Here is an 18,179-nt window from a genome sequence, read left to right as displayed (position 1 = left end):
CATTTACATCCAGTCTTTGTGCTAAGCTAGGCTAGCGGTGGGTGCGTCAAACAGACTTATAGCACGCACGGAGATGAAAAAGGTATGCATGGACTTTTCTAACTCTGGGGGATAAGGTGAATAGGCTAAAGTCCCAAAAAGTCGGAGTGTTCCTTTAAACGTCGGCGAATATCGCGCGCGAAATTCGTCCCGGTGTGAACTGGCCTTAAATCTGCCATTTTAACACTATTAAATGCATAGTACTAGCCTCTCTCAGCCTGCGGATCCCGGTATAGCTGAGCGTGTCCTGCACTGTGTTGAGTGGCTCTGCACCTTCAGTTGACTGACAGACAGGTGTTTTCTGTTCGTGTCATGCTGCACTACTCAAGCCAGTTTCTTATTCGTCCATCTAAAACAGTGGTTCTCAACCCTGTCCTGGCGTACCCCCAACACTACACGTTTTCCTTGTCTCCCTAATCAAACACACCTGATTCAACTCATCAGCTCATTATCACATGGGTTAATGAGCTGATGAGTTGAATCAGGTGTGTTTGATTAGGGAGACAAGGAAAACTTGTAGTGTTGGGGGTACGCCAGGACAGGGTTGAGAACCACTGATCTAAAAGGAGTTTACCATGCCAAATATCAATTTTGATTTAATGGGGTCCTATTATGCTTTTTTCAACTTTAGTTAGTGTGTAATGTTGCTGTTTGAGCATTAAAAAAAAAAAGATCTGCAAGGTTACAAAAACCCATTGTAGTCTTGAGTTTCTTCCGGGAACGATCACGTCACAATATTCCTCATTATAATAATTCATATACGCAGAATAAAGGGGCGGGGCCTGGTTGAGTTAGTTAGTAGTGTGTTAAACTGGCGGTTATGGTAAGGGGCGGGGCATTTCCCAAACACACTCGAAGCGCTCGACCAATCACAACACACTGCTTCAGCCGACCAATCAGAGCACAGTGTGCTTTTCAGAAGGAGGGGCTTCATAGAGACAGGAAGTAAACAGAGCGTTACTGACAGACTGGGAAGAGAGGAGCCGCAACAATGGAGAATATGAGGAAAATAATCAACATTCAAGCAGGAAAACCTGAAACAACATCATAAGAGGCCATAATAGATCCTCTTTAAATCATCTTTTGTTTTTAACCTTATGCAAAGCAGCTACAACAAAGCTAACTTATATATTAAATAAAAAATATTAAAATTAAAGCTGCAAGCAGCATTTAGCGGTGTTCAAGCAGTTAAGGCCGTTAAGCACAAAAGCATCAAAAGACATTAAGTTTTATTTAGCATAGATTTAAACACTGACATAATAGATGGAAAACACCATTTACAGCCAATACAGGCAATTTACCATAGGAAATATATAGTTTTAAAGCTTTTTAACAGTTATAGCGCCACCTATGGTCCGATCTCCATGAAGCTTTGCATGCTTCTTCACCATGTTATGACACATTATGCTCATCAATTTTTGTGAAGTTCTGAGTTTTTATTGATGATTTATAGGCTTTTGATTGTATTGTACTGTATTGTATGACCCTGTTACAGCCACCCAATTGCAAAATGTCACATTTTTTCCGATAATTATTGATCTAGAGAGTCCAGAGAATAAGCCTAGACTGGTCTGGTTCCGATCAGGCGAAAAACCAGGGACTGGTTCGCAAAAGTAGGTTTTAGACAAATTCCACATTGCAGAACATTTTTAGACCAACGGTCTAGGAGTTATGAGCAATTTAGTACTTTTGGTTGCTGTAGCGCCACCTATGGGCCAATCGGGGTCATACTCTGATAGGTTCTCCCCAGAAGTGTGGCCTACCACCTGGCCAGGTTTCAAGTCTCTAGGCCTCACGGTTTGGGCTGCACGATGCGTTTTAGGGGATTTTTTTTTCTTCAAATAGCAATTACAATAGGTTTTCAGCACTTTGTGCTTGAACACCTAATTAATAATACCATAGATTTATTTTTCAAGTTTACATACTGTACATACATACATCAAGTTTATAACCTATTTTCTTTTCCGCAAATAAAAATGGATATGTGGTTATTCGTCCATTTTACCATTGCTAAAATCATCAAACCTACAATTGATTGTTCTGTGCTGAGTGTGTTGTAAGATGACATGCAGCACAACACACACATACAGCAGAAGCTAGTATAACACAGCAGCTGAGCAGTAACGCATTATTCCCAGAGGAGGGCGCCCTTTCCTCACACATCACTGCAGTTTAGTGGAAGTACTGTGCCTGGGAGGATCATGTTTGTGATCCAGGTGCACCACTAGATGAGAAGAGTTGAGAATATGGGTGTACTGTACCTACAGTTTTAGATTACAGTGTTTATGGTATTTTTGGTGTACCATCTTTGCATGGAGATTCGCTCCAGTGCGGCGGGGCACGGCTCATGTGCTAATGGAGATTTGCTCAGCCTAGGGTGGAATGGGACACAGCGAGCAGTTAGAAGACACATCATTATGACACATGTTATCCGTTTTTAACTGGGCGAAAAGAACAGAGAAAGGAGGGGCGTGACATTGACAGAGCACTCGACTGCATGCCAGAGAGGTTTATCACTCTCAGTGATGATTTCAATGCAAAAAGTCAGTGCTCTGTGATAAAGAAACAGCTAAAAGGTCTTTATCATAATTAGTTTTTCCTTTTTACTCTTAAAAGCGTTCCATTACTTTATTCCCTGTATCATTGCTCTGACACGGGGGGAAATTGCTTCCAACTCCTTAAACTCCTGCCTGTCTGAGAAAGGTGTAAAATTACTATTTATCATTTTTTTTTATTAGATTTTCAGAGTAAAAAAATAATAAAATAAATCTGTGTGAACTGACCACTTAAAATCACCAGCTGGTTAAGAGATTGAGATAAAACGAAGATCATTGCTTTGACGTTTGCATCTAATGCAATGACAGTCATACATTTGATCGTGACTTAGGTGATCTAATACATTTTGGGTGAAACTGTAGTTCGGTTATAATCTTAGTAATTATGAGGTGTACTCTAATAAATGACAAAATCAAGATCTGAACTCCCAGCACATGCAGCTTTGCATAAGGCCCATTATCCTGAAATATCCGGTGTTTATTTTGCATGCTTTTATTTGTCATCACATGGAAGAAATGACACCTTTTGGTCCCTCATCATGATTAAACACAGTGCTGGGTCGAAGTGTTCATTTTGTCGGCTGGTTTAGTCCTGTGTCAAATGTACTTTTTAGTTGTCATCATATTTAGTCAACCTTGTCCTAGTTTTGTTTAGTCGAGTTTAAACTAAATGTCTCTATTTAGTTTTAGTCAATGAAAACTTAAGCAGAATGTCAACCCATACGCCTGGTTTATTTGACCTCTGAATTTATTATAGGCTATTTATCATATACTGGTAAAACAAGACACTCCTCTCAGAAATTAAAACGGTGAAATTCCTAATAATCCAATAATTAAAAAATACATTCATGTTTTTCTATTAAAACAACAGCAAAAAAGACTCTATTGTCAAACGTAAGTGCATTTATTCAGCATCCATATATAAATATAAATGAGTGTAATCATGTATCAGTCCGTCATGTAATCAGTCATTTCAGTTTGCTAGTAATCTGCCCAGCACTGATAAACCATTAAACACAGTTTGGTTACACTTTATTTTAAGGTGTTTCAGTGTAATTATATATTTAAGTACTGAGTGATATTAATTAACAACATGTACTTACTATATAGTTAAGACTAGAGTTTGGATAAGTTGCATGTAATTATGCATAATTTACTGTTATTACTACACTCTAAAAAATGCTGGGTTGTTTTAACCCAATTTTGGGTCAAATATGGACAAACCCAGCTGTTGGGTTAAATTTATAAATTTTATTTTTTAATCCAACAATTGGGTTTGTCCATATTTGACCCAAAATTGGGTTAAAACAACCCAGCATTTTTTAGAGTGAAGTACATGTAACATATATAACAAGGACACTGTAAAATAAAGTGTTACCAAATTTGTCAAAACTGTATATTCCTGGCCTTATTGTTGGTCAATATTTGTTTTGGGCAGAAGAAAGAACTTCCAGGGCAAAGAAAGGTTAATAACTGGAAACAATAACATGCTATATATATCATGTATATATATAGATACGCAACATTACGTGCTTTCAAGATGAGATATGCCAGGAAACTTCATGGAGCGCATGAACTCCAGGCTGTCTAGAACGCGTCCTCGTGACAAAGCGCATTTGGTTCTTGTTCTTCGGTCAGCTAGCGCGCTAGTCCATACACCTGAGTTATTGGTTTGCCGTAATAATTTGCGAGACCTTCCCCGTAAGAGAGGAGATTAGCATATAAATAGCAGATGCACAGAGGACCATCACAGCTGAGTACATTTAATTTTTGGTTTATAAGATTGAATGGGTTTTTAAACGCATAGCTATCAAACTTGGCCAAAGACAAATGAAGTGTAGGGCTCAGTTGTCCGAGGCTAGACCTCCTCAGCTCATTTTTTAAAAGGATAACAGACTTGCTTAAGGAGTGTGCCTGGCCAACGCTTCCCTGGGCACAAAGTAATTGAGATTGCTTACAGAGTTAATTAGACCGTACAAAATATATTGGAGGGCGCGAGGCGCACTTTAGCCCTGCTGGAATGTGTTTTTCCCAGTAAGTGGGGGACGTTTAACCGGAAACTCATTATCTGGACCGGTCTCGGGGTAGAGGCCGGCGCGGGATCAATAGAGTTCACTGTAAACGTCTGCCTGCTGTACACGCATTTAGTCTACAAAGTCTACACTATTCTAATATGTGCATGAGACCAGTCAGAGAGCATATACACAGTAAAAAAAAAAAAAATGTTGGGTTGTTTTTTTAACCCAACCGTTGGGTTACACTTATTGGGTCACTAAGTTGGGTTATTTTCCAAAAAATGTTGGGTCATTTTTAAAATCGTGGGGTAATTTCTTGTAATAACCCGGCTGTTGGGTTAAATACGTATGTTGTATGTACACTTGTGTATTTTGAATTTATGTACACAATTATGTACATTTACATTAAACTCTAGACACCCCCAATATTTAATTTGTAATTTAAATAAATAATTGTGGAGACAAATTTATTGTTTTATACAAATAAATAATCTGTACTGAAAACAAAGTCTATTTGTTAATGTAATAAATACAAATAAATAGTTAACCTAATTGTTGGGTTACTTTTAACCAAATGCACTGGGTTAAAATATCCCAGAGTTGGGAAGGTGTTACACCACCCCATAGTTGGGTTACTCGTTTGGTTATTTTTAACCCAACATTATTAAGTGAGTAGAGACAGTGCTATACATATTTTTATTGATATTTTAAATTATTATTTTTATATTTTCCATTTTTGTTAATGTTTAGTAATTAGGGGCCAAGCACCGAAGGTACGGCATCTATTGTAATCGTAAGTGTTCTTCTACTTCTGCTATTGGGTCTATGGCAGCCCATTTAACCGTGTGGTAAAAAGTTGTGAGATTTGGCACACAGATAGAGGACCATCTGAGCATTAACCACAGCAGTTTTGCAGTCTCTAACTCAATCCCTCTAGCGCCACCAACTGTCCAAAGTTGCACTCACGTTTATGCTAATAACTGCTGAACCGTAGAATCTAAATTCTTTGGCTCAAGACGCCATTTTGAATTTTCTATAATTTTTTTTTTACTTTTCGAACTTTTCCAAATATGTTAACCAAAATTGGCTCAGATCATCTTCAGACCATGCTGGGAAAAAGTTATTAAAAGCTTTTTGATAAACCCATCCGTTCTCGAATAACGCGCAAATGAATTTAACGAAGAGCGCGCCAAATTGGATGGCAGGCTTTAGCGTATTGAGATGAGTCTTGGTCATCACAAACCTGAGGCTATCAGCTTTTCAACACAGCGCCACCTACTGGTTAGAAGACATGAAAAATTGTTATAATAATAATTTCATAAAACTGGTCTCTTTTGATTCAGTGCAGCACACCGAGTCGAATGATCCCCAATTATCCAATATCGGCCATTTTGAATGTTGTGGTATAATGCTGTATTTTGGTAACTTTGGTTACGAAACTCGGTATGTGTCATCTGGACCATGCGCTGAAGGTGCTTACAGAATAGCGCCACATCCTGGTCAAAATTTAAATAGCTTTTGATTAATTTTGCCTATTTTAATGAAAGTGGTCTTGATTGGGTCATTCCTAGAACAATGACACCAGTTGTGAGACATTGAAAATTGCTGTCCCCCATTTTGAATATCTTTGAAAACCTACTTTTTTCTAACTCCTTTTAGACCGTTGGTCCAATCTTCTCCAAAGTCGGCTCAGATCATCTTCAGACATGCTGGCAAAAAGTTATTAAAAGCTTTTTGATTTTTTATGTTATTTATATCAATACCGAGCTGATTCCGAGGCTGTAACTCCGCAACCCTTTGCCATATTGACACCAAACTTGGTATGTCTCATTGTCTGCTCACACTGACTGACCACACCATACTAACTTGATAACAGTGCTACCTATTGGTCAAAAGTGATAAACAATTCATATTAGTAGTGATTGTATTTGTGATATTTCAGACATTTTGATTAAAATAATCTAAAAATGTCTTTAATTGTTGCAGTTAGTCTGATTCTCCCAGTTATGCTTGCTTAAACTAAATAAAATGAAGAAATGTTTGGCAACTAGCTGAAATCAAATATTTTATAAAAATATTTTAATTCAGTCAGCATTTAACAAAAATATATATATTTTAATGGTTTTCATTTTTTTTTTACTTTTTTTTTTTTACTATAATAACACTGTTTTGAGGGACAATATCCCAGCATTTACATTAAAAAAATATATATATATCTTGTTGATTACACATTTTTATACCTATTATTGCATAGTAGTACACAAAAAACCCATAAAACATTACAAATGTTAATTCTGCAGTTTATACTTAAACATATTTCTTAGAAATGAATCTAGTCTATTCATTTAAATATTATGATTATTTTATAATTATTAGTTTCTAAGTCACGTTCTTTTGACCTGGCATGCTTCAGTGTGTAATCATTACGCTGACGTCGAACTGCGAAAGAATCATATTCTCTAAATGTTTTGTATCATTCCCTAGACGTCCCCGGGCTACTTTACCTGGCTGTCCTCGCACACAGATCACGGTGCCAGCCGAGAGAACGAGTGTTTTAAATGCAAAGGTGGTTTTCTTCAAATGTCAGCAACACCTGCGTCAGCATAAACACACTCGTTCCCAGCGTCCACACACTCCAGTCCGAGAATTATAATACTGCCTTCGCAAGGTTGACGATGCTGATTTTATCTCAAAAGAATTAAAGTGATTTAAACATAACAGCTACAATTTCCATTGTGCGATGTACTTTAATCTATCAAGGAAGAAACTGCATTGGGTTAAATAAAGACGACGCATAAACAGTGTGTTCTTCATCTGGCGGCCAGCGGGCATAAAACAGTCTCGCTGAGATTGAACTGATGTTTAGAGATTGTAATTAGCTGCAGGTTGCAGAAAGACTGATCAATGTTTCAATTTAAGTAGAATATCACCTTCCCTTTTCTGTTTTTTAAAGCGGTGTCCCGTTCCTCTGCTTCCCTGTGGACTCTGTGGGCCATTAGCAGTGCTGTTTACATGTGTTAATACTGTATACAATGTGGAAGCAACTAATTCAACTCTCAAGTATACTAGAACCGTGTAGTGAAATAAAACCTTATGTTTAAATGCAACAACAGTGAGTGAACACACTGATCAACCTGAATCTGAAGACAGGATTAGTGCTGTTAGCGTGTTAACGCATCCAATCTTTTCCAGTTTAACGCGTTAAAAATATTTATTACAATTAACACATCCGTTTTTTGGCTAGAGTTACATTATATGATCACGCTCTTCCTCATGCAAATGCTCTTTTTAAGCCCAATAAATGTAAAAAAATAAATAAAAATGGATAGCTTAATGACATTGTAATGTTGAATGGCTATAATTAATGTTTTTCGTGAGACATCAGCTGCTGTATTAGTATCAGTGGCCTTCATTCATAAAAAAGATGCCATTAAACAAGTTTTTAAAATCTTTATGTCATCTCTACATTAATTTGGAGAATAGCCGTGAAATTATTACATTATAAAATATATACAAAACGTAAGTGTTTTTAATTGCGATTAATCACAGGAAAAAATGTGTTATTAATCTAATTCAGTTTTTTTTTTATTGATTGACAGCACTAGACAGGATATTCACATAAAAAATGTATTCTATTTTAATACAAAATGAGAAATAAACTTGCACATCAAAGGAATAATTTTGATATTATGTTGACTTTACAGTATCACTATTCATTGCATTCATTTTTTTAGATTGAGACTACAGGGCTTGAACATTGTGTGTGTGTGTGTGTTCATGTTTATATTACATTGTGGGGACCAAATGACCCCACAAGTATAGTAAAACCTGAAATCACCTACATTGTGGGGACCAGCCAGCGGTCCCCATGAGGAAAACAGCGTATAAATCATGCTAAGTAATGTTTTTTGAAAATGTAAAAATGCAGAAAGTTGTGTGTGATGGGTAGGTTTAGGGGTCGGGTTAGTGTGTGTGTGTGTGTGTGTGTGTGTGATGGGTAGGTTTAGGGATAGGGTTAGTGTAAGGGGACAGAATATACAGTTTGTACAGTATAAAAACCATTACGCCTATGGAGAGTCCCCACAAAGATGTGTGTGTGTGTGTGTGTGTGTGTGTGTGTGTGTGTGTGTGTGTGTGTGTGTGTGTTCACTATAGAGGGCGCGCTGGTTCCTGAAGTGCACGTAATTGAGACCTCATGCAAAGACAGTTTATACCTCAATCTGCAATTGTCAACATATAGCCTGGCTGCAATAATGAAAAATAAAAGCAAAGCAAGCTAGAATGTTTAGTGCTTTATATTGAGCTCATCACCGAGACAATTAGACAGAATAAATGGAAAGGGGACGCTAGACTTTAAGCAGTGCCCTCGGAAAAGGAAGGGCACACAGATTATATAAACCGTTTTATCCCAACGACCCCCATATTTAAAAACTGGCATTCTGTTCTGCATTGTAGCGCACGGGCCGCTTAAGCACCTTTTGGGTAAATTAAAAGGCATAAATTGTGTTTAGCACTAATGCAGACGTCGTGCCGTCTCTCCCCAGGCCTGTGAGTGTGAGCGAGGAGGGGGAAAATAGCCTTGAGTTGCTTTTCACCTTTCATAAATTCCAGGCTGGGGATTTCTGTTCCTTAAAAAAAAAAAAAAAAAAAAAAAAAATCATTTGCAGCCCGGTGGCTCATTGCTATTCAGCGAGGATTGATGGTGGTCATTTAGCCGGCGGTGGAAGTTAAGTGCCGCTGTCACTCTTCAAGAGCATAATTGGGAGGTTCCACAGGTCAGTGGCAGTGACAGTTTTCTCTTTTGATTAGTGTTAGAGTGATAACAAAACTTACAGCGCGAGTGATGGATGAGAGAGCGAAGCGCACCTGAAGACACCAGACACATTCCTCTCCGCCACTTACAGACACACACTGTGATTATAGAGCTTTAATTAGTTGTGTTTGCTAAGTCATCACTTCTTTTTCAGTGAACATACTTGGAGTTAGTAACCCTGAGTATTGAACTGTCCAGCGTTGAATGCACTCGAATGATAGGCCTACCTCAAATACAGTGTTTTTTTTGTGTTAAAATGCTAATAAAAAAATACCAGTACTTGGATAATGCTGATATAAATGTTTTACTCACTATTTAATTGTTGAAAAAAGCCTGTCATGTTCAAAAAGGCTGAATTTATTTCCTCAAAAAGTGTGAAATATTATTATTACAATGTAAATCAGATGTTTTCTATGTGAATATATAGTAAAATGTCATTTATTCCTGTGATCAAAGCATCATTACTCCAGTCTTCAGTGTCACATGATCTTTTGTAGCAGTATAAATGTCACTTTAATCAATTTAATGCGTCTTTGTTGAATAAATGTATTAATTTTACTTTACTTACTTACTCCAAACTTTTGAATGGTAGAATTTGCATAACAATCTGAAGCAGCACAACCATTGTCAACAGTGATAATAATCCTAAATGTTTCTTGATCCTCATATTAGAGTGATTTCTGAAGGATCATGTGACACTGAAGACTGGAGTAATGATGCTGAAAATTCAGCTTTGATCACAGGAATAAATTACACTTTACTGTATATTCACATAGAAAACAGCTGTTTTAAATTATAATAATATTTCTGAATTTTTACTGTATCTTTGACCAAATAAATGCAGCCGAGAGACTAAAAGGCAGAAGAGACTTCTTTCAGAAACTTGAAAAAAATCGTATTTATTCCAAACTTTTGCCCCCGAATATTTTAAAAGAGTGCTTATTTTACACAATATTTGCTCAAAAAATATTTTTACATTTTGTAAAATCAAATCTGTCACATACTTAGTGTTAAAGTGGATGATAAGTTTTGTCATTAACTTTCTATCAAAGCACAAGACTTTTCAGCTTTTCAGCTTAGCTTGACCATAACACACTTAAGATGAGAGAAAGCATGAGTTCTGGTCTGGATCCGGTTGGGTCTCTTTATCTAGTGCCTGCTGTTGAGCTGATCTCCTTAAAGTCAGCGCATGATGTGAACACACACTCGCATCACCCTCTCTCTTTTGTACAACAGCCTGCGAAAGATGTTATCAGACACAGTTCAGCCTAAGACTAAGACACCAGTACAAGTGCGAACCCACCAGCAGATTTAGCTAACTCGGGGTTGTCCCACTCTCTGAAACCCACACTGAAAAAAATTTGGAGGAGGATTTACTTGAAAAAAGCTAGGCAACTTTTTTCACTCAGAAAATGCTAGTAAATTTACAACGATTTGCCAAGTAAAAACCTAAACATAATTATCAGTAGCTTTAATTAGAAATATTTAAGTTAAATTTACTTGGAATATGGAATTAAGTCAACTTTACTTAACCTAGTCAAGTGAAAGTAACAAAGAAAATAAGAAATTTTAACTTGGCTAGTATAAGGTTGAGTAATATCAATTTAGTTGAAATTTCCTTTGCATTACATTTCACTCAAACAATAATATTGAATTATACCAGTATGTGCTTTAACTTCTAAGTAATTTATACTTCATCATGTCAAATGTTAAACATCATGTGAATGCAAAGACCTCAATACTTGATGACGGTAACATTTGATGGATCGTTTTTGTGTTTGAATGTGTCATTTTGAGCAGATTTTACTCGAAATGTCACAAAATGGTAAGTTACTATAATCCTAACAACAAAAGCAATCATAAAACAGTGTAAATACAGCTGGAAACCAGTGAAAAATCAACCTCATTAATTATTCAAGGTCCAGTGCATGATGGGAACCCCAGTATCAGAAAAGTTGAGTAATTTTTACTTAATTTTATTAAGTTGATATTTACGCTTTCATTTCTACTCGCTTGAATTAAGTACCGATATGGAATTTACTTAGTTTTTTTAATTCTTGCCTGAACTAACTTTTTCATGTAAATTACATGTTTTTTTTTTCAGCAGTATTTACTTCACCACAAAAAATCATTTTTTACAGTGATCAGCACATTATTACGGTCTCCTTTGCATGCTGGAAAACGTATTTAACATAACCAGCACTATTTTATACAGTCACAGTTAAGCTGGGACAATACTCAGATAGACTAGCACTAGAGAAAAGAATTGGACGTGGTCGAGTGGAAATTCTATTAAGGCTTTGAATTAAAATGTTAAGATGTCCGCCGTTACTGCAGAGTTTGTGCTGTAAATCTGTGTTATACCCTGAGGCCACAGTGGATGTCCCATCTGAGTGTTAATCAGCCCACGGAGAATTACACACCGTCAGCACACACAAGCTCTGTTTGTTGGAGAACCACTGGGAAAACTGGATGTGTTTTGCAACAGTAGTTTTTACAGCATAAACCGAGGGAAAAATGCTCATTGGTAGCATCTTTATGAAGTGTTATTGATGGTAATGTGTGTTTTCTGCGCTAGATGAGAGCTCCTGAGGATGGAGAGGACAGCGAGGAGGATTTTGTGGACGTGCCGGAGAAGGAGGGCTATGAACCTCATATCCCTGAACATCTGCGGGCCGAGTACGGTGAGTTTGTTCAGGTGCATCACGCATAATCCACATAATCTCCGGTGGATATGACCACGCGCTTCAAAGCCGGGACGTCCTCCGGGGAAGCCTGTTTGTTTGCAGTGCGGGCCAGGGGATATCTCAGGGTGGGATTGAAAAGGTTAGCTGTGGAACGGTTCAAAGCACACAAGGAAAGTTTGTTTTTGAGAGTTAAGGTGTAAAGCGTGACGTACGACTTCTGGGTCTGCTTTTCAAAAGCTGGAAGTTTTACTTTCAAAAATAGGTCATTTGGCAGTGAATTAAAACACTGGGATTGCCTTCGGGTCCGGTTTGATTATTTATTTTTTTGACTGCCAAAATACACTTCTTTTTTTTCCAGATATAGCCATTTAAACTGAATTGTTACGCCTTTTGCGTTCGGGTCCGTTTTTTTTTTTGTTCATCTATTTTTTAAGTTAGATTTGTCTCAAATTGATTGTGTAAAATAGCCTACATTTAGCCTCTGTCCTACACTCACACACATTTTGTCCTTTATAGTTTATAAACATGCTTGTGCATAAACATACAGAATAATTCTGAAATTAAAATAAAATGACACTAACAAATGAGTGTCTGAGGGGATGTTTACACGACATTGTTTTCAACTGAAAATGGAAAAGTTTTTATGTGTTTTGGCCGTTTATTTGTGTTTTGGCGGCCTGAAAACTCAAGATTTTTTTGAAAATGGGTTTCAAAGTGCAAGTTTTTGAAAACAAAGCCTTTACCGCCTCCATGTAAACAACAAAAACGTCAATGACGTCATGACGTGTGTGTGGTGTGTTTCTTGACAAAGTGACATGGCCAACTACTGGCCTGCCATGCATAATAATGAATAAATATTAATCAAATTTCGCAGATGCGTGAACGAACGGGGATCGTCTGTTTTTAGTGCATTGTTGTCATGTAAATACACTCTTAATGTGCTTGTAGAGCAAGCATTCATAGACCAAAATAGTCTAAATTGTGTTTGTAAAAGGAAAAGTTTCACTTTGCTCCTATTATTGATGAACCATTGCAGCATGAAAAGGAGATTCAAGCTGTTTTTCTGATATGAAAGTAAAAGTTTATGCAAGTAAAATGAATATATTTAGTTTGAAAACATTTCAGAGTAATATTCTTAGAAAAATAATATGTATTTTTCATAATTTTAGACTGTTTTGAGCAGTCAGGAGTTGTAAGATACAAATAAATGTAATTTAATCCATTATACTGGTAATTCTCTTATTATATGTTCTTATAAGTTTATATATTCAAATAAAATGGCGTAAATGTTGTTTAAAAATATATATTTTTCTGCATCTCACTGGTTTTTGCAATTTTGAATTTCTCATTTTTTTTTTATTAATAAAAAGGATGTAAATGAAGTAAAAACATGGTAAAAAGAATGATTTTTTTAAAGTTTATTTTTTATTTTGTGACATTTTATGAAAATGAAACACTTTCCCCCCTAAATTCTCAAAAACAACCGCTTAAATTGCAAAGTATTTACACATCATAGTAATATTAGGCATTTGTTGTGTTGCCTTTAATTTGGTGATTTATAGGTTAAAATAAATTAATAATTCTATCGCATTACTGTTATAAGAATCTCCATTTGATGATAATTTGGTGTGAAATGTGAGAAGCACAATAACATCACATTCGCTGTAAAACAGCTGCACATTTAATAAAGTCGGATCTCTTTTTGAAAGGTAATAAATTGCTTTAAGCCTTGTTTAAATCAATTATAACCTGGGGCCGCAGATACAAATCTGTTTTGACAGCTGACTATTTGTACTTGCAGAAGATTGTTGTCCATCTGGGCAAGGACAGCTCTATTGACAGCGAGCCACAGGCGAAAGACAGAGGTCAAACACCAGCTAAATACCACAGATTATATTTGACCTCAAATCCTGTCCCGTTTTGAATTCACTGCCATGAAAATAATCGATTACAGTAGCTAATGGGGTTCATGCAGTGCTTTAGTAATTTCCCGATTTCCCTGCTAATGTGTGATGAACTCCACACCGTCCAGTAATTATGAGATGTGATTCCTGTTCTCGTTCTTCATTCGCTTCCTCTCAGCATCTCTAAGCAGGCAGTAACTGAAGATTCATTAGGATATCATTTCTACAACTTCACAGAGCCAAGCTGCTTTCTGCAGTAAAGTATGTAATGATCAGTGCACTGGCCATGCCAAATTAACAATGCACTGGTGTTAATGAGCGCCCATTAGCTTAGAGCGGTAATTTACACCTGCTTCTGGCCGCTAAACTGTTCACGAACCAAACCAGGGACGTGCTGAAGTTTAAAGGTTTTTTTTGTATTACTTTAGCCTGGTTAAAAGCAGACCATTCTCAGTTGTAACTGGCAAAGCGTCATAGACAAATCATTTCCAGAGGGGCGTCACCAACGGACGTCGCGGATAGAGCTACACCCAATCAGAGCGATGAAGGAGATGACGTATGCAGAGCGGCGGAGACACATCTCCGAGTGTTGTTCTTTGCTCGGTTTTTAACTAAAAGGAAACGTTCAAATGGCTTAAAACAGACGCGATAGCTGATTGGAACGAGTGATGTTCGACGGTGGCATCCATCTTTGTAATGTAGGCTACAAAATCTGCTTCAAAATCCCAGCGCTGTCGTCATCGTGTAAAGCCCGCCCCAACGCTTCTGATTGGTGCCTCGATTTCGGCGGATTGGAAATGGGCTTGAATGAGCTCTTTGCCAGACTAACTTTCAGAGCAAATCTACATTTGCCGGAAGTCGTCTGGGTTTTCCCAGGCTAGTATTACTTTAAAATGTTCCTTAAACGTCACTAATAATGTTAATAAAGTCTTTTGCACAAAAACAAAATAATATATATATGTGTGTGGAAAAACAATTATTTTCAAGCCTCATTCTGACCTTCTGTCTGAAATGATCCGTTTTAAATGTGCGGCTCCTTTAAGGCTTGTCAGTGAACAGACACTGTTATGATTGGCTAACGTCACAGGACACAGTATCAACACACACTCGCTGTTTCACGCGAGTAAGTGTTCTGAAAACACTATCCATATAAAACATTTACAGACAAAGTATTATGAAATAATTGAATTACGGTTTGTGATGCTTCATCTTTCGGCTAAAGTTTATTTAGTTTAGCGAACTCTCCATCGCACTGTGCCTCGATTACGAAATAAAACGCTCCGAACAAACATATAATCATCCGACTAATCCGGGACGCCATTAAAATAAGCCATGCACGTGTCCCCGATGCTGGAACCCTTCTGAACTCTGTACGGACACACACCCGCGGTTTAATCTGGACAGTGTAGACAGCGTCAGTCATTATAATGGCTTTTAACTAGGCTGTCAGTTAAACGCGTTATTAACGGCGTTAACGCAAACCTATTTTAACGGCGTTAATTATTTTATCGCGCGATTAGCGGTCTTTTTGGCCTAGCAAACTTTGTAGTTTTTTTCACATGCTTTTGCAACAGGACGCGGCGCTGCGCGAGTTTTGTTGCTTCGTTGCAAAGCGCAAGCGGATCTAGCTAGACCGGAAACAAAACAGCAGGCACGCCGCACACACTTGTTTGGGCTTGCGAGCCGGCCAAATAGTAGGTTAACGTTACGTTTTGAGTGGATGACGAGCGCGAGACGCCGAAATGGATGCCAATAAGATTCTGAATGGAAAGTTTACTTTTAAAAAGTTGCCAAATGGTTCCATTGACGAGACCAAAGTGATCTGTGTGTTTAGTCGTTGTGAACTGAGCTATCATCATCGCAGCACGTCCAGTCTGAAACACCACTTGATGATGGCACACACACACATACACACACACACACACACACACACACACACACAGCTGATGCGAATTCTCCGCCCCCTCGTCAATATCAGGACCTCGTCAGTATTTCTTTCACCCTTTTATTGATGGACAGTGTTACATTGTGTGAGAGATTATTTCCTCCAAGTGAGAATGTTAGTGTGAAATTGAACACAGTATATGACAATGTTGTTTTCAATAAAAAACATTTGCACAAAGCAAGCCGATCCACTTTTCCATGTTAATAAGAGCATTAAAATGAGAAAAAATAATGGGACAAAAAGAAATCAAGAGACATTTAGAACAGATAAAAATGTGCGAATAATCGCGAGTTAACTATGACATTAATCGCGATTAAATATTTTAATCGTTTGACAGCACTACTTTTAACGCGACGCTCTCATCCAGTGAAGGCTAATGTTAGCCGTTAAGGGACCAGTGGGCGGGGCCTATGGTGCGATGATGTAAAAGTATTCGCCGATGTCATATGCAAATGTATTTGCCCGTGCGAGCTTGATTAAATAAATGCTGTGTTTATAATGAGAAAGTTTTACTCGCTGAATCTTGCCGGCTGATTTAATGGTACAAAGACCTCCTAAATGTCAAAAGATCAAAGCGAGTTTGATTTCTCATGTCATGACCCCTGTAATACTCACGGTTAGGGGTCTGATCTAGATCCTAACCCCAAATATGAGCACTAGTGATGCTTACCTTAGCAAACGCCACCAGCAATCTTGAACCACAGTGAATCAGATGTTTCACAAAGAGAGACTTTGACTACGGCTGAGATATAGTAGAGAGTCAGACTTCAGATAGACGTCTAAATCAGAAAGCACTAAAGACTCTGACTATCTTAAGTAGGACTACACTGCAGTGCATTCTGGGTAAAATAAGACACTTTTCAAAACAATAAACATGGCGGATCGAGTAAGCGCATTCAACCGCTCGGCGCAGTTTACCCCAGCGGGAGATATGTGTGTGTTGGAGGAGTGTAACAGTCACAGGGACATTTTACTTGGCGGAGAATGTAGTAACAAGAAGAAATGTTTCATTTGGACAAAGATTGCTACGACAGTTAATCCGCCCGTTGAGCGGAGCGTTACAGACGTACAGTAAAGATACAAAAACATGGTACAAGTAGGTTACTGGGTCCCTAAAAACCCTTTCCCTTCTCACAGCTCTCCATAACGTCGTCAGCAAACCACAAATTATGGGCCATTTTCCCTTTGCTTTCGGCTGTTTGTAATGTAACTGATTGTTACTGCTGGTTGCCAAGGTAACTGATTGTTACTGCTGGGTTGCCAAGGTAACTGATTGTTACTGCTGGTTGCTACGGTAACAGAGTCTTAGACCTGAGTTAGCCTAAGCTGTCTAATTTTTTTGGTCTAAATGAAGTCTTTATTTTTGTGAAACAGTCTAACTTGCATTAGGCTAGTCTATGAGCTAATCTTAGACTTGCTAACACTATAGACCTGGTCTAAAACAGCTTTGTGGAACCGGCCCCTGAGGCTGATTTGAGCCGCGGCGTGTATGTCATTTCTTTTCTATTGAATTAAATGTGAAAAGTTTTTACTTTTTTTTTTTTTTTTGCTGCACTCTACATGCAAAGGAATATAGTTTGAAAATGGAAATTGTGCATTAAGAGCGCAACCATTCGCAGGATAATTTAAACACTCCTAAACCGGGACGTGGGAAATATAATTCTGATTTACTGCCAAGTTAACTCCATCATTTCAGATTTATCAATCAGCGCAAGTTAGCATCAGCCGTTTCATTTAATATTACATCAACCTGTCACAGGACTCCGGCTCATCTCTGGCTAATCTTACCCTTTCTTTCTTTCCAGCTCTCTCATCCAGAGAGAAACCTTTTCATTCGAAAAGTATTTTGTCTGTTCCTCTCCTCCTTTCTCTCTCTCTCTCTCTCTCTCTCTCTCTCTCTCTCTCTCTCTCTCTCTCTCTCTCTCTCTTTCTCTTTCGCCGTTCCTTTCACAACAGAGCTTTTATCTATCCCTTTATCCCAGCGTTCCTGTCAGGACGTTATCTCTCTCAAAATTTACATTTTAATTACAAGGCCTGCTGAACTCAGGAAAATCAATAACGCCAGCATTGGCAGCTCAACTCTATGTCTAGTGCTGGGCCTCTCTATTTCCTCTTATTGATTTATCTCTTTAGCACCTGCAACTTTATTGCTTCAGACAAATAGCTACCATTTTGGTCAATTTGAACAGAAAAAGAAAGGATTTGGTCGTATTTCATGATT

The 18,179-nt window shown here is 37.8% G+C and overlaps 2 protein-coding genes across 3 annotated transcripts in view; one reads left to right on the top strand and one right to left on the bottom strand.

The window, feature by feature from the left end:
• LOC130077735 (trypsin inhibitor ClTI-1-like) overlaps positions 1-18,179 on the bottom strand; it is a 138,130-nt gene that overhangs the window by 14,479 nt on the left and 105,472 nt on the right. The window lies entirely within an intron of this gene.
• Positions 1-18,179, top strand: part of uvssa (UV-stimulated scaffold protein A) — a 59,869-nt gene that overhangs the window by 13,355 nt on the left and 28,335 nt on the right. Inside the window, exon 8 of the mRNA XM_056243070.1 lies at positions 12,001-12,106. Coding sequence (XP_056099045.1) covers positions 12,001-12,106 — 106 coding nt within the window. The remainder of the gene's footprint in view (positions 1-12,000; positions 12,107-18,179) is intronic.

This window comes from Rhinichthys klamathensis, unplaced genomic scaffold (assembly GCF_029890125.1).
Source record: "Rhinichthys klamathensis goyatoka isolate OS25496 unplaced genomic scaffold, OSU_Roscu_1.1 h1tg000775l_1, whole genome shotgun sequence".
NCBI lineage: Eukaryota > Metazoa > Chordata > Actinopteri > Cypriniformes > Leuciscidae > Rhinichthys > Rhinichthys klamathensis.
The sequence above is the reverse complement of the archived record's forward strand: the minus strand, read 5'-3'. Positions and strand labels throughout refer to the sequence as shown.